At 35.1% G+C, this 25,461-nt stretch overlaps 1 protein-coding gene across 4 annotated transcripts in view; it reads left to right on the top strand.

Annotated features, from left to right (window-relative positions):
* Positions 1 to 4,925: 4,925 nt before the first annotated feature.
* Positions 4,926 to 25,461, top strand: part of LOC129294403 (anaphase-promoting complex subunit 1) — a 46,030-nt gene continuing 25,494 nt past the window's right edge. For 3 of the 4 annotated variants that reach the window (XM_054932745.1, XM_054932748.1, XM_054932747.1), the window contains exons 1-16: positions 4,926 to 5,278; positions 5,587 to 5,650; positions 6,482 to 6,566; positions 7,161 to 7,453; positions 7,635 to 7,740; positions 7,834 to 7,994; positions 8,388 to 8,575; positions 8,668 to 8,737; positions 9,439 to 9,609; positions 9,932 to 10,416; positions 10,990 to 11,455; positions 11,675 to 12,013; positions 12,755 to 12,838; positions 14,479 to 14,571; positions 14,669 to 14,728; positions 14,840 to 14,938. In XM_054932745.1, coding sequence (XP_054788720.1) covers positions 5,052 to 5,278; positions 5,587 to 5,650; positions 6,482 to 6,566; positions 7,161 to 7,453; positions 7,635 to 7,740; positions 7,834 to 7,994; positions 8,388 to 8,575; positions 8,668 to 8,737; positions 9,439 to 9,609; positions 9,932 to 10,416; positions 10,990 to 11,455; positions 11,675 to 12,013; positions 12,755 to 12,838; positions 14,479 to 14,571; positions 14,669 to 14,728; positions 14,840 to 14,938 — 2,991 coding nt within the window. In that variant the 5' untranslated portion in view covers positions 4,926 to 5,051. Of the gene's footprint in view, positions 5,279 to 5,586; positions 5,651 to 5,814; positions 5,913 to 6,481; positions 6,567 to 7,160; positions 7,454 to 7,634; positions 7,741 to 7,833; positions 7,995 to 8,387; positions 8,576 to 8,667; positions 8,738 to 9,438; positions 9,610 to 9,931; positions 10,417 to 10,989; positions 11,456 to 11,674; positions 12,014 to 12,754; positions 12,839 to 14,478; positions 14,572 to 14,668; positions 14,729 to 14,839; positions 14,939 to 25,461 lie in introns of those variants that run through there. The other variant, XM_054932746.1, reaches the window with a different exon arrangement.

Below are 25,461 nucleotides of genomic sequence, written 5' to 3'. Positions count from 1 at the left end.
CATGTGAATCATCAAGTTAAACCCTTATTCATTTCATATTCATTTCACTTAAAATAACAAATTCATCAATAAAAAAGAGACACGACATGGCAATGCCTTTTTTCAAGAAGCTTGAAACTTAAAAGGTAGATGCTCACCTTGCTTGATCACATTTACGAATTTGCAAGCTTTTTCATGGATAGCATAATTGAGATAGGCTCAATAGCGAATTTTCTTGATGAGCGCATCTTAATGACATGAATGCATTAGCTTTCCTCGCTCGATAAAAGTTGCATTCTAGGTGACCGGATACATTAAAGGTGTTTGGTGCATGAATTTATATTTCGTCCTGATCAAAATATAAGTCACTCTTAACCAAACTCATGTTTATAAAAAAAATTGATTAAAATCTTGATTTTTTAAAAAAATTTCTCTGTCTTCCCTATCTTATTCATGAGTAAAATGAATATAATATTTGAAATATTCAAATATCATCATCCATGACTTGAGCGAAATATAATAAAACAAACACATGATCGAAGAAAACATATAAAACATATTAAATGTTTTATGTTTTGAACTAACCGTGACTTATCAAAAACTAAGGGTATTCAAAACCGATTCAAATCGAAAGGACTGACCCAAGTCGAAAGAAACCAATTAATAATCAAGTTTGCTTTAGTTTTTATGATACGAGAACCAATTGATTTAGTTCAAATTCAATTTTGAGTACTAGAAATCGAACTAAATTGAGCCAAACCTGATTAAAAATACTACTTATTTATTTATAAAATATCTAATCATTTATCTATAAGAAGCGTTTTATTTTAAATTTTTTACAGTAATAGATAAACATTTTTAAAGGACTTGAATGGAAATGTATAATATTAAATAATTATAATAATGATGTTATGACCATCATTTAATTATTTACAGCTTAACATCAGTATTCAATTTATTCACAAGAAGTATTTTGTTTTGAATTTTGTATAATAATTTTTTATTATTTATTAAAATGTTGATACATAGATAAACATTTTTAAAGAACTTAAATGAAAATGCATAATATTAAATAATTTTAATCTTAGAAACTTATATCAATTTTTATGATTAATTATTGTTATCACATTGACATTTTATTATGCTTTTATACTTCTATTTATGAAAAATGAGTAAAAAAGAATTAGATTTAATTTTAATACATAGCACCATTATGAAGATGGAAAAAATGAAAAAAATTAAATAAATGCACTAAAATTTGATACAGACCTTAACCAAATCGAACTAAATTGAAAATTAAACTAAATCAAATCAAGCTCCATAAAAACCGATCAGATCCTGATTATGAGTAAATCGAATGGTTCAGTTTAATTTGGTTTTTGGTCAAAACTAATCCAAATTGAACCTATAAACACCCTTATAAAAAATAGTTTATATTGTGATCCAAATGGAGTATAATCTACAATTTATAATTTACATATATAACTCATCAATCAATTTACAAATAGTAAGCATGTAAAATGCTTGCGAGCAAAAAGTCTATCAAAAGCTCGTGATAAAAAAACTGTCAAAAGCTACTATGGACTATATCGAGCTCACATCGTTTTCATGTCATCTATTGTTTAATTTAATTTTGTGAAACTTAGATCCTATCAAATTAATTGACGTCAGCTTTTAGCCTTGATTTATACTATTTAGATATATTAAATATAAATACGATGCTTTTGTCTCAAATAATATTAAAAAACACTCAATATGTATAGCTGTAAAAAATATTTAGTTTTTCATGAAAGTGAATAATAATTAGTATCGTTTCCCTCACATGGCAAACGCGCCCTATAACATTCTAAAATTTTATATTGATTTTTCACAATTTAGTAATTTATTAAACGAAAATATTATTAATGAAAATTTACCATTGTTTATTATTATTTTTTCTAATATAAGCACCCCAGCGATCAAAAATCAAAGTGACCGAAAACTTATCGATTCTATTTTTATTATTATGCTCCCTTTTCTAGTTATTCTATTTTTTTTTCCATTTATCAATTCCCACAGCAAAACCCACCATTCTCCTTCCTATCATTTACCCCCTAATAAACTCGCCCAACTTTCGCCATTTATTCCCCTTACTTTTTTTTATCCCCCCCTTCTCATTTTTATTCATTTTTTAATTAAGTCATGTTCCTAATTTCTTTTTATTTCATTTGCATCCGAAAACCCATGATATTATGAATTCTCAAGTTATTTTTCATAATTTTCTATTATTTTCCAAGACTTTCATAAAATCCCAAGGATTGAAAATTTAATTTATATACTTTTTCAAATACAATTTTAATAATATTTATATAATTAGAAGCACTCAAGTGTAAAAATGATTTGTATAGTTTAATTTAACCCCTTAATTTTATTAACTCTCTTTTTTCAAAAAATTTGTATTGGAATGAAGACCTTATAATTTATCTTAAATAATTACATGATAATTTCTAATTACCATATAACAATTCCTTCATATTGCTACTCAACTCCTAGAAATAAAATAAAAAATGATGTTACATGCCCAACCATATAGTTTAAATTAAAAAGCACAAGACAACCACGGGTTGGGCCTAGCAAAATATCTAGTTTCTTAAAATGCAACAAGCCAATGTTTGAATCCCTATTGAGGGAGGTCCTCATATTTAATATTTTACAGTTAGTCAAAAATGACTCCAACAGGATAAAAAAGAGGGGAGAATGACACCAAATATCCTGAGATTAAAGAAATCAACACCTAAGGCCCAATATTTTCCAAATTTATTTTGCATGCCTAAAGGTTTTATATGCAAGCACGTTTTCTAGTGAAAAGATTTGTTTGTCCCTTATTTGAAAAGATAACATTGTGCATGGGACATTATGTTGGTAATATATGGATTTCATCATGTTATATATAGATATTTTTTCATTTATACACTTGCAATGTTACTCCTTCCAGTCTCATTTATAAGATAGGTTCTAAAAGATCTATTTAATGCTATTTATAAGTCACGATGTGGTTTTTTATGTAATATTTGAGAGGCATTTTTAAAATTATCCTTCGTGAGAGGAAAAAAGTAACATGATACAATTTTTTGAATTTGTTATAAATGAACATATTTGAAATTTTACATGCTTTAATTCCTTGTACTTCTTTAACTAGTATTAACGAAATTGGTATAAATGACATATAAAAAAGACTGGAGGAGTATTGCTCAACTAAATCGCAAAGGTTGTATAATGAAATGATATTGTATTGTTAATGTATAAATATTATCATGTTATGTATAAATGTTTTGTTGTTTATACAGTTAAGGAACTTGTACATTATTGTTCAACTAAACTACACAAACTGTGAAATATAAATTGATATTTTGTTATTAATAGAGTCAATAATATAAGTTGGGCCTCCTGCTAGCCCATAAAAAAGTTGAGGGTTGAGTTAAACAAAATGAGTTCAATTATATGTGAGGTGGTTTTGGCCTTTCTTGTGTAACTTGAACCCGTAGCAGGTTAACATGTGAGTTAATGGGTTAGCCCACTTATATTTTTTTAAAATAGATAAAAAAATAAATAAATGAGATTGAGTTTAAAATAAAGCATTCAAAGCAAGCGGGCATGGAATTACGATTTAAGTATTTAATACTTTTATATTTGTTTAATTCAAGTTTAAATTTTGGTAGAAAACAATAAAAACACGTTGTTCATATATTTAAGTAGTGATATAATATAATTTGAATGTGATCAAGACAAGATTAAATAAAATATATTATTATATTTTGCATCATTTATATGATAGCTTATTTAAATTATCTTGTTTGCAAAATAGTTCTACCCAAACTAGCAAATAGAAAAAGTTTAGTTACCTTTTTTATTTAAAAAATTAAACATATTTATGCAGTGCTAACCATATATTATTTTATCATCTTAATTTGAATATAAAAGGAAAAAAATGAATACAAAGATATTAGAAAGAATGGGTAGTAATACATTAATCAGAGTTTAAATTATCACTTTCTTCTTAAAAATAGAATTGGTATTTTAAATTGGGGCATCAATTTTGTAGCAAAATGCCAAAATAAGATGAAGAAAAAATGAGATAGATAGAGCATTTTCATTAATTTATATATATATAATATTGATCAATCATGTAAAAGATTAGAGAACGAAATGATTATAAAATTAAATTAGTTTATATTTAAGTGATGATATAACTATGCCTTAGTTAGAAAGACTTTTATTACTATTTGGATAATTAATTTTTAGGGGGAATATACAATTATTTCACTGTGAAAAAAATAATAAAGTGAGATAATTTTATAATTTTTAAAATTTAAAAATTATAAAAAATTTTTTTTACTTGTGGGTTGGCCTACTAACCTACTAACCTCGTCACGAGTTTGCAGAATTCAACCCATGAATAATGAGAGCCATGCTAACCTACTCTGCCAAACCTGTAATCCACTGCTAGTCAACTTATGGGTTGTCTCATATTACCAGCTCTAGTTATTAATGTAAGGATCTTGTTATGTTATATATGAACATTCTATTGTCCATATGCTTTTGAAATTTATACATTATTATTCAATTAAATTACATAAATTATGCAAAATGAATGGATATTATATTATTAATGTACAAATTTTATCATATTATAAATGAATATTCTATTTTACATACACTTGAAAAACTTACACATTTCAAACGATGGATAGATAAATCTTTTCTTAGAAAATATATCTGCACATGGGGCTATGGGCTTGTAAAATTAATTCAAAGCCTCTGTTTTTTGGCCAAAATTTTGTTCTTGATTTGAGCACCTTGGGTGTCATTCTCAAAAAAAAAAAAAAAACGTACGGGACACCACGCCACCTAACCTCTAAAATCGGGCTGTGGTGGGTTTTGCTGGCGTCCTAAAAAAGAAACAAAAACCGAGCGGGGGTTTTCGCTCCAAACTCAAACCCGGAGGAACAATAAGAGCGGGAGGGAAGAGCCGTTTGATTCCCTCACTCCATCCCGCTCTCGTACATCCCATTCAGGCGAGCTCCACTGGAAAAATGCCGGCGGACAGCCGCTGCTTGACGGTCCTTGGTGAATTCAAGCCATTTGGCTTGATCGCGGAAGCTCTCGACGGAAAACCAGCTGACGTAATTACTGACAAGTACGACTATTTTCTTTTCGATCCCAAAGTTGCTCGAGACCGTGGCGAGGAAGATACCTGCGACGAGGCTACTTCCGCGTTGTGTAATCAGGGTGATCACGAGCTTTTCATCCGAGGGAATCGGTAATTTTGTCCAAGAACCTTTGTTTAATGTTTAAAGGAAAAGAGTGGAAACGAAGAAAAGGAAATCAAGGAAAAATATTTCAACCTTCATATCTAAGAAAACTGTAGTATGTCAGGCCTGTATATTTCTCAGCTCTAAACTTGTATCCAGATTTTCTGTTTCTCCGCAAGACTTCGGGACTGCGACAGTACGCTAAGAGTTGTACAGTCGCTGTTTGATTTCGTGTCGCATATCCAACCACTCTCCAGTTTTAAAAACTTAATCCATATTCAGTGCTACATCCAACGAACGTACTCATCTGTGACAGGATTATATGGTCGACGGGTTCAAGGGTTTTTAAGAGATTTACTTTGCGATCCCCAGTCATCATGGTATGTATTTTGTTCCTCCATGATTTAGAAAATGTTCCCTTATATTTTCAGTTGCACTGAATTGTGTATTGAACGTTGCTGTTGAAGGAAAGTTATTGACTTCCTTCAGTAAATGTTCTCATTCATGTCACTTCTCTATATGTTTCATTGCTTCCCCTCTGTAGATGGTCACATTGGGTGTATTTGCTGTTGCTGACTCCTGGGGGTGTCCTTGAACGCTCATATATTCTGCAGAATACCTTTGTTGTGAAAATTTTACGAGGTAGAATAGTTTTATGGCCTCTTGCAATCGTTGTCACTTCTTTTTTGAATTATGAAGAGGTAAGTTTAAAAGCCTGAACCAAGTAAGATTGAGCCTGTGACCTCCCACAAGCAAGGAGAATATGGTGCCATTAGGCTATAGGACCATTGGCAATGGCTACCAGTTACTAGATCTTTTTTGAAAGAATGAATTCCCTTGGCAGATATGCAATGGTGTTGGAGGGCATAACTCTGTATGAAAACAGCCGTCTTATTGTTGGTTTCTTGAGCTTTTGTTTGTTTTCTTCTTCTTCTGCTTTATTTGGGGAGGATATCTTCCTCTCCTTCTTACGAAAGTAAAAAAAATTGTCTTATTTGACTTGGCTTGGAGTTCTATCACTGCGGTGAAATTTTTTGCAACCAGACTATGGCTGCAATATTGTACGTCCAACTAGGCTGTGTGAAGGTAGATGACTAGAAGTTTAAAGTATTAGAACTGATTTCTTTTCTTTCTTGTAGTAGGTATGGTGATACCTTTTGTTCTGGTTACTGAAATAACTTTGTTTTGACCATAATAATCTTTAATTATAGGTATGTTGGTGTCATATGGGCCCTGCAGCTGAACCTCTTCTGTGCATACTACAAATTGATTGTTTGACAATCTATAATACGTTGGGTGAGTCGCTAAGAGCTGTTCTCAATCATTAACTAAGAAAATTATCTTCTTCTACAGTTGCCAGGATAAGCTCTTGTTGTCGTCTTGTCATCAAAGGAGGATGAGAGAAAAGCTTTTCCTGTAAAAACATGGGATAGAAAAATAGAATGGTTGGTAGATTGAACAAAGTTTATAATTTTTTTATTACTGCAGCCAATATGCCGGTGTGCTATATCCAGAATAGGACCTGAAAGACTTGATTTATTGGAAGTATATTGACTCTTCACTTTACTAGGTTAGAAAACTTGTCCTTGCAACGTGGGAAAGAAGCTGGTTTGTGGCTCTACTGTTATGGATTACTGCCTTGCTTGAATTCATATGATTACATTTTTGTTTTAGTGGGTATATGGAAACTAGGGTCCAATTCGGTTTTATAGGTGAAGTAGTAACTTTTCCATCCCTCTATCATTTCCTCATGGCATGATCATCTCATGTTTCTTCTCTTATACTTAGCAGATCCTCCTTTGTTTGTGCAAGTGTGTATCCGTGGTCTCATCTTAGTGTGTATTTCATTTTCAATGTAAACCAATACCTTTTTTTTTTTCCCGGTACCAGGAGAAGTTGTATCTCTTCCACTTCCACATACAATCTCATCTATATGGCCGCTTCCATTCGGTTTATTACTCCAGCAGGAGGTTGAAACAAATATACCATCATGTGTTCCCTTTTCATCTTCATCTTCAAGCCCATTGCCAAGTGCACATGCTTTGTGGCGCCCAAGAAGAGAACTTGGACACAGTCCACAGCAATGTTTTAGTCCCTTTAGTGCACCTAATAATATCCAAAAGGGAGAGGCGGCTACGATATCCTCACATCTAATATGGATGGATCCATTGGATGAACAAAAAGTATGTTATAACATCTTCAGCTTTGGCGCAAAAAATGTTCCAACTTTATCAGGATTGTTGCTGTGATTTGTTTTCTGTGATATCTTGTTACTTATTTACTGCAATATATTCTTGTTCTGTTATCACTTTGTTGTTGTTTGCTTACACATTAATTTTTGTATTTTAATTACCTTGATTCTAGCCAATCTTTATTGAAGAAAGAGGCAAATTGATCATAATGAAGGAATATGAGGAAAAGACAATTTGGACAAGTGATCTGGTCCCTCTCATGGCATCTTATAATAAAGGTTTCTTGCATAAAACTCTTGCAATCAGTTACGGATTTCCTTGTGATATGCTTCTTATGTTGGTGATTCTATGTTATACTACCCTAAATTCAGGAAAGATGCAGCACTCTCTGTGGGTTGCAGAAGTCATTGGTTCTAACCATGATAAGGCAGGCACTGGTTTGTTAAATGTAGATCCTGCAGGTGTATTGCCGAAACATTTGTCCTTTCGTAGAATATGGCAGGGAAAAGGCGCTCATGTAGCTGCTTGTAAGGTGAATTTCACACATTTTGATTATTGCTCTATATACTTATTGTTCGGGATCATAGAAGGGTGCCCCTTGTCCTGTTTATTGTTGGTCTTGCATGCATATTTAATTTGGCAATGCAAATTAACTGAAAATTAATGGGTACTTCACTTTGTTCTCATTTTAAATGGTGTTCTATTTTCTCATCTAATGTAAAATGGTTTCCATTATTGCTAATTTTGACTAAGAACGAAGATCATGGGGTTTTAATAAATGTAGCTCTTTTAATTCTGAGGCAGACCTTCGGACAGGAATGCATGTTTCTACATTGAATTCTTTGTTGGTTATAGCTTTGGTATATCATCTATGCTCAATTTATTTTATTCCTTATTTTTAACTTTCTCTTCAAATATATACTAGGTTTTCATGGCTACTGATGATGATGCAGCTCCTGTTGTCTGCTTTCTTTACCAAGAACAGAGAAAGTTGTTATCGGTATGGCTTCAATATGTGGAAATAAATAATGAATTTGTCTTTGATGTTAAACCTGATATGAGCTGGAGCATACCTGCAATTGCTGCTTCTCCAGTGACTGTAACTCAGCCAAGGTAAAATGAGAAATTATTTCCTTTTTTAGTTTTTTTGTAAATTGAATTTGCTTATTGTGTGTGACATGATTTTCTCCACATATGTTTTCCAGAGTGAAAGTTGGACCACTGCCATATTCAGACATCATAGTTTTAGCCCCAGATAACATTCTGCATCTCTATGTAAGCAGTATACATAAGTGGCACGTATTGACGGCCATTTTTAATTTTTAGTTATATTACTTTTCCTGTCGTTTCTCAATGTCTGTACAATATCCAGGTTTGCATGTTTTCTTTCAATTTTCTGCTTAGTTTTTTAAAATAATGGAAATGAATTCACTGTTCCTAATATTAAAGTTTTAACCTTTGATTATTTTCTTTATTTATTAGTTAATTCATTAATGTTGTATTCTTTTTTTTGAACCAACTTGTTGGCAGGGTTTGTGATCTATCATGTGACTTCTTTTGTAGAAATTGTTTATTTAATATTACTGCTAGTTAGTGGTTCTATTTATTTATTTATTTTTTTTGCAATAACTTATCTCCCTGAAGAGTATTAATTTGCTAAAGCTGATGACTTTTACTAGTTTATTGGAATTTGACATATTTGCTCTTGTAAGTCCATTTTGGGAGTAATTGTTTGGTGTACAGTTGAAATGAGTGAGGCTGAACTCTTTGATAATTTGCCTGTTTTGCTTGGTTATGGTTTCTCATATAAAGGAGGCCTTCTTTTTGTGAATGACTGTTCTAAATTCAGATTGATCTCTGGTTCAATGGCTCCTTTTGAATGCTTTTCCTTCTTAAGATCTCCTATTTGTCACATGACGTCAACAATGGCTATATCTTAAAGATCCTCTTTCTTGGTGTATCTTGCTCATGTGTAGTCTGGGAAGCAATGCTTGTGTAGATATATGCTACCTTCTTGCTTGAGTGAAGGTCAATTATCTCAAGATTTGGAATTTCCGGAAACAACATTTCTGTCCCATGATATAAAAATTACCGGCTTGGCTGATGCTGTTGGTGGGCGTATCAATGTAATAGTGAATAATATGAAGGTTTGTTGCTACTCATGGATTTATCTTCCTCTTTTGACACTGAAGTCGTACTGTGCTAGTTTCTTGGCAAGTGGGCTCTGAATTCCTGGGGCATAGTTTTTTTTATCTTGAGTATTTTATGCATATTTTGTGGAATACAGATGTCATATTTTATATTTCAAGCATTTTTTATTTGCTCTTGAATCTTATCATGATTCAATACAATTTATGAATCACGATTATAAATATATTTTTTGATTCATGATATGTATCATGATTTGATAAATATGTCCTAAAGACTTTATGAAACAGAATTTTTGATGTCTCTGCATTTCATGTGTAGATTTACAGATGTGCATTACAGTGGAGCCCATCATCTTTATTAACTGATGATTGCATCACTGCACTTGCTGAGGGGCTTAGTTTTAGCTTCTACAGATATTTCCTTGGTCACCTCTGGAGAGATGGTGACCCTGACCATTTGTCAGACTCTGGCGTTGATTCAGAGTGGGACTCTTTTTGTAGTGTAATCATGAAAATATGCGGAAAATCTAGCTTGATGTCACAAAAGCATTCAACTTCAGTGGCACACTCAGCTTGGGACTTCCTTATTAGAAGTCAATTCCACAGGAACTTCTGCAAAGTAAACTCTGTTTCTGGAATATCTTGTGCTAGATCACTTGGTTGGCAGGAAGCAAATTCCCTTAGTTCATCTATTGATTGTACAGAGACTTCTGAAAATCCCTTTTATTCTGAACTGTTAATGGAAGGTCTAGAATCTCTTCATGCAGTCTACGAGAGTCTGAAACTGGATAATCTTCGAAAAGGGTATGCCTTTTTATGATTTCTTTTCCAACTCGTTTAGAGGAGTTAGAGGTCAATGTTTGCCCAGCTAGCATCTTTGACGGGGTTATTTTGGTCTTTGTTTAGGAAGAGCTGGTTGGTTGGATATGGGTATGGAGAACCCTGTTTGCTATCTAGATAATTTTAAGTCACATCATAGTTTTCTAGTTTATTTTGGTTTAATATGTAAACTTGGTTTCAAGCTCTATCATCATACTTGTGTATTCTGATGTGTTGACACAGTTTTTCTTGATAGATTGTTTGGCCAATGACTAGGATAGGTTGATTCAGTCTGTATCATGCTCTGTATCCGATGCATTATCCTCTGTAGTATTGACAGCCAAGTTGGTTTATTTGATTTTCTTTCAGTTATCATTTCTGCCATATGCTTTATGGATTTAAATGTTTTTTAGGATATCTCATTTCCAGTATATTCATAATGCAATCGTGTTCACTTGAAAATCATAATTGCCACTTTTAGTTTCATTTTACTTTGTTGTGATTCTATACCATACATATTTTCTTAGCCTGAGTTTTTATATGGTATTTGTTGTTTAGAGATTTGGCGCTTTTAGCAGTTCTCTTATGCAACATTGCTGAATTTCTGCGTGAGGAAAACTACCTGGATCATTACATTCGAGATTTTCCTGGCCTTTCTTCCCTGTTCCTGATGTCTAGAACCACCATTTCCTGGAAGATGAAAACTCCTCCCAATTTATTCAGGTGGCTGGAGAACTGCTTGCAACATGGATATACTTCTGCTAATATTATTGATCTTCCTTCTTTAGTTCGTAAAGATGGAAGCTCTGTGGTGAGCTGGGCTAGGAAAATAGTCTCTTTTTATAGTATATTATCCGGTGCTAAATTGTTCGGAAAGAAGCTTTCTTCAGGCATTCACTGTAACATTGCCTCAGGATCACATTGTTCAAAGGAGGAATTAACCGTTTTGGCAATGGTTGGGGAGAGGTTTGGACTTCAACAGCTAGACTCACTCCCCTTTGGTGTATCTCTTCCACTGCGTCATGTAAGTTTGACTCCAATCATGTTATGAAACAAATAGAGAATGCATGGAGTCCAAAAAAATGAGCACCACTGTTCACAGCTTGTGCATAGTGACTCCTTATATATTTTATTACAATATAAAAATAGAATATAGATGTAGATTGTATGACATCATTTGTTTTTGTTTTGATCTGTTTTTTTTTTATCTTGTTTTCCTGAGTTTTTATGTTATGCCTCCTAGGCATTAGATAAGTGTCGAGATTCTCCTCCCAATGACTGGCCAGCTTCTGCTTATGTCCTTCTTGGCCGACAAGATTTGGCAATGTCATCTTTGGCACGTGAAAGCAAGTACAGGGAATTTGAAAGACCAACCAATGTGAACGTAATCTCTATGTCCACCCCTTACATGCTAAACCTGCATCCGGTCACAATATCTTCTACTATTTCTGATGCAATTGGATTGGAAGGTGCAAAGTTTGAGGACACCGATTCTGTTGAGGGGTCTATGATTGATGGTATGGAGCATATTTTTAACTCAAGCACTCAGTTGCGTTATGGGCGTGATCTGAGATTGAATGAGGTCAGTTATGGCACTTTACATGGAAACAGGGAATTTTGAACGGGACCAATTTATCATATCTTATAGGGATGGTCTAGTTTGACTCTCAATGGTGGCTTGTCTATGGCCAAAAAGAATGGACATTTATGTTCAAGTCTTCATTGGAATTGTATGGATGCTTCTTTAACTGCATTTTGAGTTATCATTGCAAACTTTCTGCATCAATTTATTTTTTAAAATTTGGACTTTAATTTGAATGCAAAGAAGTTGCTGTTTATTGTAAGTATTATTCACTGCTGAGTTCAGTAACGTTAACAACAAAAGATGGTAGTAGAAAGAAGAGAAAAGTTCAGCATTGTAGGTGGTACCCTGTTGGTGTTAAGTGCCTCTTTTTTGGATATTAAATAATCTGGTTTGCCGTGTTAGTGTTTAATTTATTTTGATCCTATTACCGATTTTGGTTGTTTTATGGTCTATAATGAAAAATGCAATGTTAATCTGTTTGACTTTGGTATCAGTTATCATTTGATGGTGACTAGTGTTTTCCTCTTTCTACCTAGTTTATGCTTGCTTTGCCAGTATCATGCTACATTTTAGTTGCTAATTTGCTATGCATAGTCATTTGATGCTTGTTGTGATGGCGCACAAGTTCTACACAAACTAGTATTTTCTTTATTACTCTTCTTCATGTTCTTCTTTTTCTCTGCTTCTTTATTTCTTTGCATTTATTTGAAAAATCATAACTTCCACTACTTTTACTAGGTTAGACGCCTTTTGTGCTCTTCAAGACCTGTGGCTATTCAAACATCTATTAACCATAGTTCTTCTGATCAGGACCTCCAGCAGGTATGCTGTAGTTTTCAAGATATTTGATTGGTGAATTTTTTATTTACTCCCTACAGCTTTGTTTTGAATTTGCTTTTTCAAGCAAATGATAAGTTGTTAGTAATAATTAGTCTGATTGTGTTTTCCTCTTGCTTTGATTTACATTGTACACTTCAATGAGTTTGTTCCTCTCTTTTTGAGGCTTGGCAGCCCAGATGGTATAGTTGTCCAAGACGTTAATACATTTTATTTCCCTTATTCTGATATCTATTCACTTTAATTATTTTTTTCTGGGGCATCGACAGTGATCCTTCTGCAGGATATCTGGCCATTTTTTTTTCTTGTGTAAATTCTATCTCTTTTAATATAGTTTGATTTTGCTCTTATCATTATAATTTGGTTAAGTTAGCTCGTTTTTATTGCAATTATTCTTAAGATCAGGGAGCTTGATTTAATTGTCATGGTAAAAATAGTTTGATTTAATAGGATCAATGTAACTTTCACAAAAAGGTGAAGTTTATGTTGTTCTCCCATTTATTACTATCATTAAAAATATTAGTTTTTATTTTGTATTTTATTTTGCAAATTAGAGTAAATGAAGATATGACAACTTGTTTTTGGATGATTTAGAATTTTGACATCATCAAGTCAACTAAATCTACAGCAGCAATAGAAATGTGGTGACATTTTTCACTTCACTCTTTATTTTATTGTGTTCATACAGAATAGAAGGTAATTTAGCATAAGGTATTAAAGTCTGTCATTTGTGAATCTATGATATCCTTTGTAGTATCATTCTAACAGCATTATCCCTGTTAGTTTTGTGTACTTTCTGAGTGGAACCTTTACTATATTTTAGCATGATCCATTATAGTGTGTATTCCTTGCCACGTTTATTATATTTTCTCCTGACTGGAGAGTGATGGAACCTTCTACTCTATTGAGCTTAAAAACAAGGAAAACCAGAAAATACACTCAGATGACAATTACAGAGTACAAGAAACATCATAAAATACACCCTCTTTACAGCAACACAAGCACAAGCCTCTCACAAATACACATTAAGGTAGAAAGATAAAATGATGAAGAAAAGATGATCTTCTCCACCCCTAATCTGGCATTCGAGAGGCCAGAACTCTCCTCACTTGACCACAATTCTCCAAAGTCCTCCCCCTCCCTCATCATGTTAGTACATATTTAAAGAGTCAAAAAGTAGTCATTACCCCTATTGACACTACTCATATCCTAGGCTACACCTAACCTGACTTTCCTTTTATCATTTGAATCTTACAGTTATAAATCTTCAAATAAACCTTTGACCACTGGTCTTAGTCTTCTCTAAATCACCTCCCTGCCTAGATTGTCTATTGTAAGCCTTAGGAAATGATAGGCAAATCTTTTGGGAATCATCAGCCCTATTAGAGAGCAATGTGGTAAACTTGTTTGATGTTTCTCTAAATTTTCTGGCTATTTTTTTAGTAGTAATGGACCTTGCTTCTCTCTGGACACAAAATATAAACCAGCTTAAATGACAAAGAAGTTCATTCCTGATTCTCTGCATATTTTCTAAGTGGATATTTCCTTATTTCTCTTGCTGATTAAACATAATATTGTTTTTAGCAATCCTTACCTCTTATGCTTTTCTTTTGCTTGCTATGAAGGCTCAACTTTGGCACCTTGCCCAAAGGACTACTGCACTTCCTATAGGACGTGGGGCATTTACTCTTGCAACCATACATACACTCTTGACTGAGGTGCTTTGAAATTTATGCTCCTTATGCCTTCAAAGTTCATAATGTAAAGTCATTTGTGAAAATATACTTTCTTATTGGATCTTTTCCAAATTTTTAGGCATTTACTGTTCCGAAGCTTGTTTTAGCAGGTCGGTTGCCTGCCCAACAAAATGCGACTGTACGTTCTTTTCATATTCTTAAATGCCTTTATATTACTTGCTTTGATTTGTCAAATTATTCAGTAGTTTCTTGCATCTCTTTTAACTTGCACCACTCTTGCTTTCGATAGGTTAATCTAGATCCCAACATTAGGAACATACAAGAACTCAAGGCTTGGCCTGAGTTTCATAATGCTGTTGCCGCTGGACTAAGACTGGCCCCTCTTCAGGTTTAACTTCTCTTTGGCAAAAAGCCTTCTTCTGATATCGATATGTCTCATTGCTTGTTTGTTGAGCTTTTTGCAATTTTTTTCTCAATAGATGCATGTGTTCATTTCTCTTCATTTTCATCTGGAAAGAATGATTGTTTTATGTGAAGCAATGAAAACTCTCCAACTTCTGTGGAAAGCTTCACAAGAGAAATAAAGTCTATTAGTTTCTGTGGTCAGATCGTGTAATTATTAGATATTATGTGTAAATATTTTCTATTAATATTCGTTATCCTAAGAGATTAGGTAGGATCTGTCTTTAATTAGATATTACCTTATTTAGCTACTGACTGATACTAGTCCCTTATTTTTCGGAGAGATTATTGCTCCTATTCTTGTATATATGTACTCGGCCTCCTTTGATGAATATAGAGAGAAGCAGATTGCTCATTTACTACACGGTATTAGAGCCGGCTGCTTCTCCACACGTTTTCAACGCCGAGCACAAGTCAGAAAGCATCGCAGACGAGTTGTACCCTAATCGCCCATCTTCACCGATGACGCAAAGTGATGGGTCCTCGCTGTATGATTCGAACAAGTTTGGTGGTTTCTCTGGGTTGACTACTAACCACGATGGATCTTCGATGCAAATCATGACTATGAAGCTATCGTACATGGGCATAGGCTGTGAAACTTGTTGTTGGAGGTAGAGGTAAGATGGGTCTTCTGGATGGCTCGTCCAGAATCCCAGATGAAACCAAACCCGATGAAAGGCAACGGTGGTGTACCAATGATTCTTTGGTCTTGTCGTGGCTCATTAATGTGATGACACCGGAAGTTCAACAGAGCTTCATGTTCTTACCTTCCGCGTATGAGATATGGGTGGCTGTGCAAGACTCTTATTCAGATGGAAAAGACTTAGCATGGCTGTATGAACTCAAAACTAAGACATGGACTATTCAACAAGGTGAACGAGATGTTATTGTATTCTGGTTGGAGCTTACTGCATTGTGGCAAGAACTCGACTTAATGACTGTGGTGGAGTGGTCAAATGCTACTGATGTGGCTTGTTATAAGGAGTAAATTGAAAATGAACGTGTTTTTCAATTCCTGGCTGGGTTACACGTACGTGGACATGTTCTCAGCAAATCACCACTACCTTCAACGAGAGAAGTTTTCTCTGAAGTACGCTAAGAGGCTTCACGACGTAAGGTGATGCTCCTTGGTACGGTTCCTAATTCTTCACCATCTCTAGACTCTGCTGCACTTGTTAGCAAAGGTGCAGATCATAGAAGCCAAAAAGGGAAGACTTGGTGTGAACATTGCAAGAAACAAGGGCACTCGTGAGACCTGTTGGGAATTGCATGGGAGGCCAGCAGATTGGAAGCCTAGAAGGGGAAAGACACGGGGATATCAGACTTCTCATGACACTCTACAAGAGAAGACTGACTCAAATTCATTACCTTTGATAAACAAAGAACAGTTGGGTAAGTTGATTGAAATGCTTGATGTGATTCAAAAGGCTGAACAGAATCAGAAGCAAGGTCACACTGCATCAATAGCACATAAAGGTGATTGTGCTCTACTTACTACTTCTAGTAATTTCAAGTGAATTGTTGACACCGAAGCCATAGATCATTTGACATCAAATTCTAAGTTATTTAGTTCCTATACACCTTGTGTTGGGCATGAAACTGTCAGTACTGCTGATGGGTTTGCCTCATCTATAGTGGGTAAAGGCAATGTTATTATTTCTGATGTTATGAAATTAGAAGACGTACTTCATGTGCCTTACCGAGCATGCAACTTATTGTCTATTAGTAAATTGACAAAATAAGCTCAGTGTTGGGCTCATTTTTGTGCTACCTATTGTATTTTTTAGGACCTCTTATCGGGGAAGATGATTGGCAGTGCTAAAGAGCATAGTGGTCTCTACTATCTCGATGAATCAACCATGAGTAATCTTTGGTCTAGAATCCGGTGCAATATATTGCCTCTACTTTGAGAATAAGGACTTTAATGATCTTATGTTATGGCATAGGAGAATGGCTCATCCAAATTTTCAATATTTATGTCATTTATTTCTTGAATTCCATAAGTTGTCTTCCTTTCAATGTGCTGACTGTGAACTTGCTAAACATCAAAGATCTAGTTACAAATCTTCTGAATCTAAATCTTCTCGTCCTTTTTCCATTATTCATAGTGATGTGTGGGGCCCTGCTCATGTTCCTAATCGTGCTCATACCAAATGGTTTGTTACCTTCATTGACGACCACACTATATTATGTTGGGTTTACTTATTACATGATAAATCTAGTGTTCCCACTATTTTCTCTGAATTTTATACCATGATCAAAACTCAGTTTGACACCACAATTCAGGTACTTAATACAGATGATAGAACTGAATATTGTAATAAGCCAACGAATTTTTTCTTAAAAAACCATGGCATCATTCATAAGAGTACATGTCCTAACACCCCACAACAAAATGGTATTGCTGAACGGAAGAACAGACACATATTGGAAGTTGCTCGTGCTATCATGTTTACCTATGATGTCCTTAAATATTTCTGGGGTGATGTGATACTCACTGCAACTTACTTGATGAATCGTATTCCCAGCTGTGTCTTGTCTCATGTTACCCCACTTGATAAGTTAAAAGAATCTCACTCTATCCCTCATCTTGATTCTCATTTTTCCCTTAAAATCTTTGGCTGTACAGCGTGTCCATTCTCAACATTCCCACAAATTGGATTCTAAAGCTGTCAAATGTATTTTCCTTGGTTATTCCTCCACTCAAAAAGGGTATAAATGTTTTGATCCCTCATCCAAGAAATTATGTATCAGCCGAGATGTCACATTCTTTGAATCTGTCCTTTTTTTCCCAAATTCTTCAATTCAGGGGGAGAGGGGGAGTGAATTTCAGTATTTGGGGAGCTAGGAAAACCGGGAAAATATTTTTGAACCTTCAGAACTACTTGACTCGCCTGAATCTATTCCAGAACAGCCTCAAAATGGTTCTGAACCTCTTGCTTCAAACATACCTGCACCTGAAATTTGGACTTCTAGGCCAGAAACTGAAGTGAAAAGTCCTTTAAAGAATAACAGTAATGCAGGTACAGCACTGGAAAAAGAACTCATGACTTACTCAAGGAAGAAGAGGCGAGATGTAGAGGCTGTCATGCCAATAGCACTACCAGATTCAGAACTGAAAGAGGTCCCTGAAGGTGAGATTATGGAAAATAACAAACTAGAAGTGAAAGGTATTGCTAAAGAGAAGGAGGTAGATGATCTAGATCTACCTATTGCTCTTAAAAGGCAATCGAGATCATGTACTCAGCACCCTATTAGAAGTTTTGTAAGTTGCCATGCTCTCTCTCTCCTTAATTTCATGTGTTTGTGACTAATCTTGATACAATGAAGATTCCCCGTGATGTATATGAAGCTTTGAGCATACCAGAATGGAGAGCTGCTGTTGTGGAGGAGATGAAAGCTTTGGAAAAGAATGAAACGTGGGATATAGTGGAGTTGCCCAAGGGAAAAAGAGTAGTAGGGTGCAAATGGGTTTTTACTCCAAAATATGATTCCACAGGTGCCTTAGATAGGCTAAAAGCTAGATTGGTGGCACGAGGCTTTACATAAACATATGGCTTAGGCTATAAGGAGACATTTGCTCCTGTAGCTAAGTTAAATACCATCAGAATTCTACTCTTTGTGGCTGTAAATCTTGAATGGCCATTACATCAACTAGACATAAAAAATGGTTTTCTGAACGGAGATCTCGAAGAAGAAGTCTATATGAGCTTACCTCTAGGTTTCGGCACAGGGCACACAAATCAAGTATGTAAACTGAAGAAATCACTTTATGGCTTAAAACAATCCCCACATGCGTGGTTTGATAGATTTTAGAAGTATTGAAAGCTGAAGTGTACAAGCAGGGTCTCTCAGATCACACCATGTTTGTGAGAACGAAAAACGGTAAGAGGTGTATTCTTATAATATATGTGGATGATATAATCATTACAGGAGATTATGAAGAGGAGATTGGGAGAGTGAAAAATGTTTTAAGTAAAGAGTTTGAAATAAAGGATCTTGGCAACTTAAAATATTTTTTGGGAATGGAAGTTGCAAGGTCAAAAGAGGGGGGCTCTATGTGTCTCAAAGGAAATATATCCTTGATCTACTAAAGGAAGCTGGTATGCTAGGGTGTAAACTTGTAGATATGTCAATTATAGTGAAGAAGGTAAAAGAGAAGTCCAAAGAGGAAAAAGAAAGTGAAGAATCAGATGAGGAACTTGAGGAAGAGTTAGAAGAGAATGAAGAGAAAGATGAGCCTACAGACAAGGAGAGATATCAAAGGTTGGTGGGAAAATTGATCTATCTTTCCCATATTAGACTTGATATAGCTTTTGTTGTAACTGTTGCTAGCCAGTACATGTGTGATCCAAGAAAGAGCCACATGGATGCTGTATACAGAATTCTAAGGTATCTAAAGGTTACACCTGGAAAAGGTTTATTTTTCATAAGGCAAGAGCAAAGATTAATAGAAGTTTACTCGGATGCAGACTGGGGAGGAACCTATAAGGATAGAAGACCAACTTTAGGTTATTGCCCATTTGTGTGGGGAAATCTTGTTGCCTGGAATAGCCAGAAGCAAAGGGTAGTTTCTAAAAGCAGTGCTGAGTCTGAACTAAGATCTGTCTCCCAAGGCATCTTAGAAGGATTGTGGATAAGACGCATAATGGAGGAGATACATGTCAAGGTTGATCCACCATTAAAACTTTATTGTGACAACAAGGTTGCAATAAGTATGGCTTTGAATCCTGTCCAGCATGAAAGATCCAAGCACGTGAAGATAGACAAGCATTTCATAAGGGAAAAGGTGGAAGAAGGTGTAGTATATCTTATATACCTCCCTACAAAGCTACAGGCTGCAGATGTATTGACCAAAGGCCTACATAGACCAGCATTTGATGGTTGTATATGCAAGTTGGACATGACTGACATCTATGTTCCAACTTGAGGGGGAGTGTGGTCAGACTGTGTAATTATTAGATATTCTGTGTAAATATTTTCTATTAATATTCGTTATCCTAGGAGATTAGGTAGGATCTGTCTTTAATTAGATATTACCTTATTTAGCTACTGACCGATACTGGTCCCTTATTTTTTGGTGAGATTATTGCTCCTATTCCTGTATATATGTACTCGGCCTCCTTTGATGAATATAGAGAGAAGCATATTGCTCATTTACTACAGTTTCTAATGTTACAACAAGCTTAGTAGAGTCCTTACTTTATGTAAGATTTCATTGATGGAGACTTGGTAGTATGAGATGCTCAATGGGATATTTAAATGAGTTGATTCTCTCACCTTAACAGCTGGCTCTTGGGGTACGGTTCCCCTTCTTCCGTAGAAACCTATCAATTAGTACTAGAGCTTGGTTGTTGGCGGGTTTGGAGAGGGTTATCCATAGAGGGTTTTGACTAGTAGGAGGTTGAGTTAAATGTCATGGAGTGTAGTCCCATTATGTTGGCTTTTCATGGGAAGTCAATTGATGGAGACTTGGAAGTATGAGATATCAAGTCCCACATTGAGTAGTATGAGATGCTCAATGAGGTATTTACGTGAATTGCTTCTCATACTCCAACAGCTAGCTTCTAGAATAGGGTTTTCCATCCTACTTAGATACCTTTCAGTCATTTATAATTGACTAAATTTAGGTTTATATTATGATTATATAACATACTATGTAATGCATTTGTTTCAATCTTCATCAAAGCATTATAGGAGTCCAAGGTGTCATAGTTGTTACTACTAGTCACCCGTGCCATCTTTATTTTTGAGTTGTCAAATGGTTCTTGAATTTAATGCATGGTTCTATATAAGAAGTTTGTACAAAAAGAGAGGCCTACGCTCGAAACACTAAACCATTATTAATAGGGACTTTTTAGTTTACAATTTATTTTGTTGCCTAGCAAATGAAAATTTTTTGTTCATCTTTTTCTATCATCCATGTATTATGTTTTTTCTTATTTTCTTTTTTGGGATTTTGAGGGCTTCTGACTTTCCTAAGTGATATTTTGTGGGAATATTGAGTAATGATTATACATTATTAGACTTTATTAGCCTTTATTAGGTGATTATTAGTCATTAATCTGTGGTCTTCTCTCATATTGTATATATGTACATGGTTGACCCTTAGTATGAATATAAGAGAAATATTTTTCTCTTTTGAAATCCACGTGGTATCAGAGGAAGCTAGGCTTAAAAGAAACAAAAAAAAATGGGTTTTTAGGAGTTGTTTCGATGGCAACTCCTTTGTTGCCCTTCTGGCGCTGTGTCAACGTAATGGTGGAGGCTGTTTTAACCCTTAACTCTGGCCAAGGGAGACCTTGTAAGGTTGATCGGCCCAACCCAGGAGCACGACGGAGGTTGGTGGTGCGTATTGCCCATATACTCTTTGTGATGATTTTGCTTCAGCAGACATCGAGTGGTGTGTGAATGTGAGTGCGCACTCAGATCTGATTGCGGCTTGTCTCTCCAGTGATGACTCAAGGTTTTCGGGGAGGCTCCAACATTTCCACTTTATGGTTACTCCTTTCTTGAAAGTTGTTGCTCTCTACCGTGTATTTTGGGGGTTGTTCAAATAGTTTTGGCATGCTTTTGGATTGTGGCTACTGGTTCTCCTTTCATATATTGATTTTGTCTCATGGGAAGCCTTAGCAGTGGTTATTTGGACCCTCCTAAGCATTATTGTGTAGGTGACCAGATGTGATTTTCTAACATTAGTGGCAAAATATGTGCATAGTGTCAGTGGCCAAGAGAGGAACATTTCTTCAGGCCTTAAAAATGTCTCGCAATGCCATCATATGTATCGTTGGAGCCTCAAACCATATGATGTGCTATCATGACTTGTTTACCACAAATACCCTATAGGGATAAAACATGCACTGAATTGAGACACTCATAGCAAGGAAGTTTGAGAATGATGCTCCTTAGGCTTGAGTAACATCAGGATCTGGTCGGAACTAGCCCCCTGTCGTCAAAGGGAGAAGTTGCTGTCCATCCAGATGGTTCATGCGCCACCTAGCTTTCGTTGGCACAGAAACTTCAGGTGGCCATTGGCCTCTGTTTGCTTGGGTTTTGCCAATTGAATGCTGGTGAGTCTCCTTAGGCCGGCGGTGAGAGTCAGAAAACTCTTTAGCATCAACGGCTAGAGACACAATAGAAGGGTTGCTATGTGAGACATTGCCAAAACCCTAGAGAAAATTTTCCAGATCTTAAATGGCTTTGATACCATGTTGCATTTTGATAGGGAAAATAATATTCTCATTAATTCAAAAATATGTGTTACAATCGGTATATATACCTAAAGTTAAGAGACAAAATAATAAATACTAATAACTGCTAATAAACAACAATAATCCCTAATAATTAGGGTAGAATCCCTAATAATCAGGGCAGAACATAAGTTGTGTCTAAGAGTAGTGTTGAATCTAAGTTAGGGGCATTAGCTCAGGGAATTATGGAAGAGTTGTGGCTGAACTGAGTCTTGAATGAGATACAAGTCGAAGTTGATTTGCCTTTTGTGGAATTTAAAGCTCTATTGTGACAATAATGCTACTACAAGCACGGCCTTAAACATTATTCAACATGAAAGATTTAAACATGTGGAGGTAGATAGGCATTTTATCAGAGGAAAAGTAGAAGGAATCATATGCTCGACTTATCTACCTACCAATCTTCAAGCTGCAAATATATTAACAAAAAAGCTACTTAAACTTGCTTTTGAAAGTTGTACAAGCAAGTTGGACATGGTTAACATCTATGATCCAACTTGAGGGAGAGTGTGGGAATATTGAGTAATTGTTGTACATTATTAGGCTTTGTTAGCCTTTATTAGTCTTTATTAGGTTAGTATTAGTCATTATTTTATGCTCTTCTCTCATGTTGTATATATGTACATGATTAAACCTCAGTATAAATATGAGAAAAGTATTTGTCTCATTTGAAATCCACATATTTCAACTTAGACTTTATTGTTATTGTTGTTAATTTTTAATTTTAATTTTTGATATCATTTGCAAAGAAGGAAAAGCTCTTTGGATTAATAGTGATTTGGCCCTTTCATAGGATTTTAGTTGCTATGTAAAATGAATATATAGAGGGTTAAGCTGTATTTTTGCCTCAAAAGTATTTCTTTAGGAGTAATGAGTACTCTAAAGAAAATAGTGGAGCAATATAGCACATGATCTTTCATAGCCAATGCAATATTGAACCGGTTTTTATAGATTTATGTGCCATATTGCTCCACAATTCTTTTTATGGTACCCATAGCTTATCCTATACTAGTTTTGGGGGGACATGTGCTTTAACCCTGTACGTATACTTGTGGGATTTTTGAGAGAAGAAATATGATTTTCCATTGATGATAATAGTAGGATACAAGAGATTATATATACACAAAGCTGGGAGACAAGCAAATAAATGGCTAATAAATACTAATAATTCTAATAAATCCTATTAACTCCTAATAATCAGATAAGAATATTTACAATAAATACAATATCTCCACACTTCCCCTCAAGTTGGATCATAGATGTTAATCATGTCTAACTTGCTCATGCAACTTTCAAATGCGGGCTTATGTAATCCCTTAGTTAGAGCATCTGCAGCTTGAAGGTTTGTAGGTAAATAAATAAAACATATGATTCCATCTTCCACTTTTTCTTTGATGAAATGTCTATCCACCTTCACATGCTTTGATTTTTCATGTTGAATAGGATTAAGGCCATGTTTATAGCTGCCTTATTGTCACAATAAAGTTTTAATGGTGAGTCCACTTTGACATGTATCTCTTCTAGGATTCATTTCAGCCATAACTTTTCTATTATTCCTTGAGCCAAAGCTCTTAACTCGGACTCAGCACTGCTATTAGAAACAACCTTTTGCTTTTGACTCTTCCAAGTAACCAAGTTCCTCCAAACAAAGGAACAATAACCAAGAGTTGATCTCCTATCAGGATGAGTTCCTCCCCAATTTGCATCTGTGTAGACCTTTATGGTTCTCTATTCTTGTTTTTGGAAGAATAACCCTCTACTAGCAGTATCCTTTAAATATCTCATAATCCTATAGACTGCTTCTATATGCTTCTTCTTCGGTTCAAACATGTATTGGCTAGCTATACTTACTGCAAAGGCAATATCCGGTCTTGTATGGGGAAGGTAAATCAACTTCCCAACAAGCCTCTGATATCTTTCTTTATTAGTGGCCTCTTCATTCTCATTGTCTTCTTCTTCAACCTCGTCATAAGAATCATCTTTTTCTTTTGACTCTTCCTTATTCTTCTTTAGGCTTCGTTTTCTTTAGAACCATGTTAGGGGTTTCAGCTGGCCTACAACCTAACATACCTGTTTCCTTCAAAAGATCAAGTATATACTTCCTTTCAAGGCACCAATGTCTTTTACTTGTAATTCTTTGCCTAGAACAACCTTTACTCTTGTGATTTCCTCAAAATAATCTCCTGTAAGAATAATGTCTTCAATATATACAATAAGGATACACTTTTTACCTCCCTCAACTTTAACAAACATTGTATGGTCTGACAATCCTTGCTTATAGCCTTCTCGCTTGAAGACTTTTGAGAATCTGTCAAACCATGCCTTAAGAGACTGTTTTAGGCCATATAGAGATTTCTTCAATCTGCATACTTGATCACCTCTGCCTTTATCAAATCCTGGTAGTAGAGTGATGTAAACTTCTTTTAGTTCTCCATTTAGGAAAACATTCTTGATGTCAAGTTGATGAAGTGGCCATTCTAGATTAGCTGCCACGGATAAGAGAACTCTAATGGTATTTAATTTTGCCACTGGTGCAAAAGTCTCTTTGTAGTCAATACCGTATGTTTGAGTAAACCCTCTTGCTACCAAGCGTGCTTTTAACTTGTTAAGAGTACCATCGGCCTTGTACTTTGGGTTGAAACTCCACTTGTAGCTTACAAGCTTCTTACCACTTGGCCTCTGAACAATCTCCTATGTTCCATTCTTCTTTAGGGCTTTCATTTCCTCCATGACTGCATTTCTCCATTCTGGTATTTCCAATGCCTCTTCGATATTGCTGGGAACAACTTTATCTAAACTAGTGACAAAAGCACAATAACTTGGAGAAAGAGCCTTGTAGGATATGTGCTTTTGTATTGGGTGCAAAGTACAATAGTGAGGTTGTTTTCTGAGAGCAATGGGTAAATCAAGATTAGATTAATCACTTGCCTGTTTAGGACTTTGCTGAGGTGATTTAGGAGCTACCATTGGTTCTGACTCCTTTGGTGTTTCAGATACAAGTTGCTCTTCTTCCTTGGCTTTATGCTTTTGAGAATAAACCAACAAGCCTTTGTCTTTTTGCCTCTCTATATCTCCCCCTGATGTTGAATTATCTTCTGTGACCGGCACAAGAGATAGTGATGGTGGTAGTTCAGATGAGAGTGATGGTTTTGGTGATTGAGGTGGTAATGACTCTGCTGGTATGGACCAAGAATAAGGA

Source organism: Prosopis cineraria, unplaced genomic scaffold (genome assembly GCF_029017545.1).
Source record: "Prosopis cineraria cultivar Desert tree isolate PC_DT_omini unplaced genomic scaffold, ASM2901754v1 PC15, whole genome shotgun sequence".
NCBI lineage: Eukaryota > Viridiplantae > Streptophyta > Magnoliopsida > Fabales > Fabaceae > Prosopis > Prosopis cineraria.
This window is presented reverse-complemented; position numbering and strand designations above follow the sequence as displayed.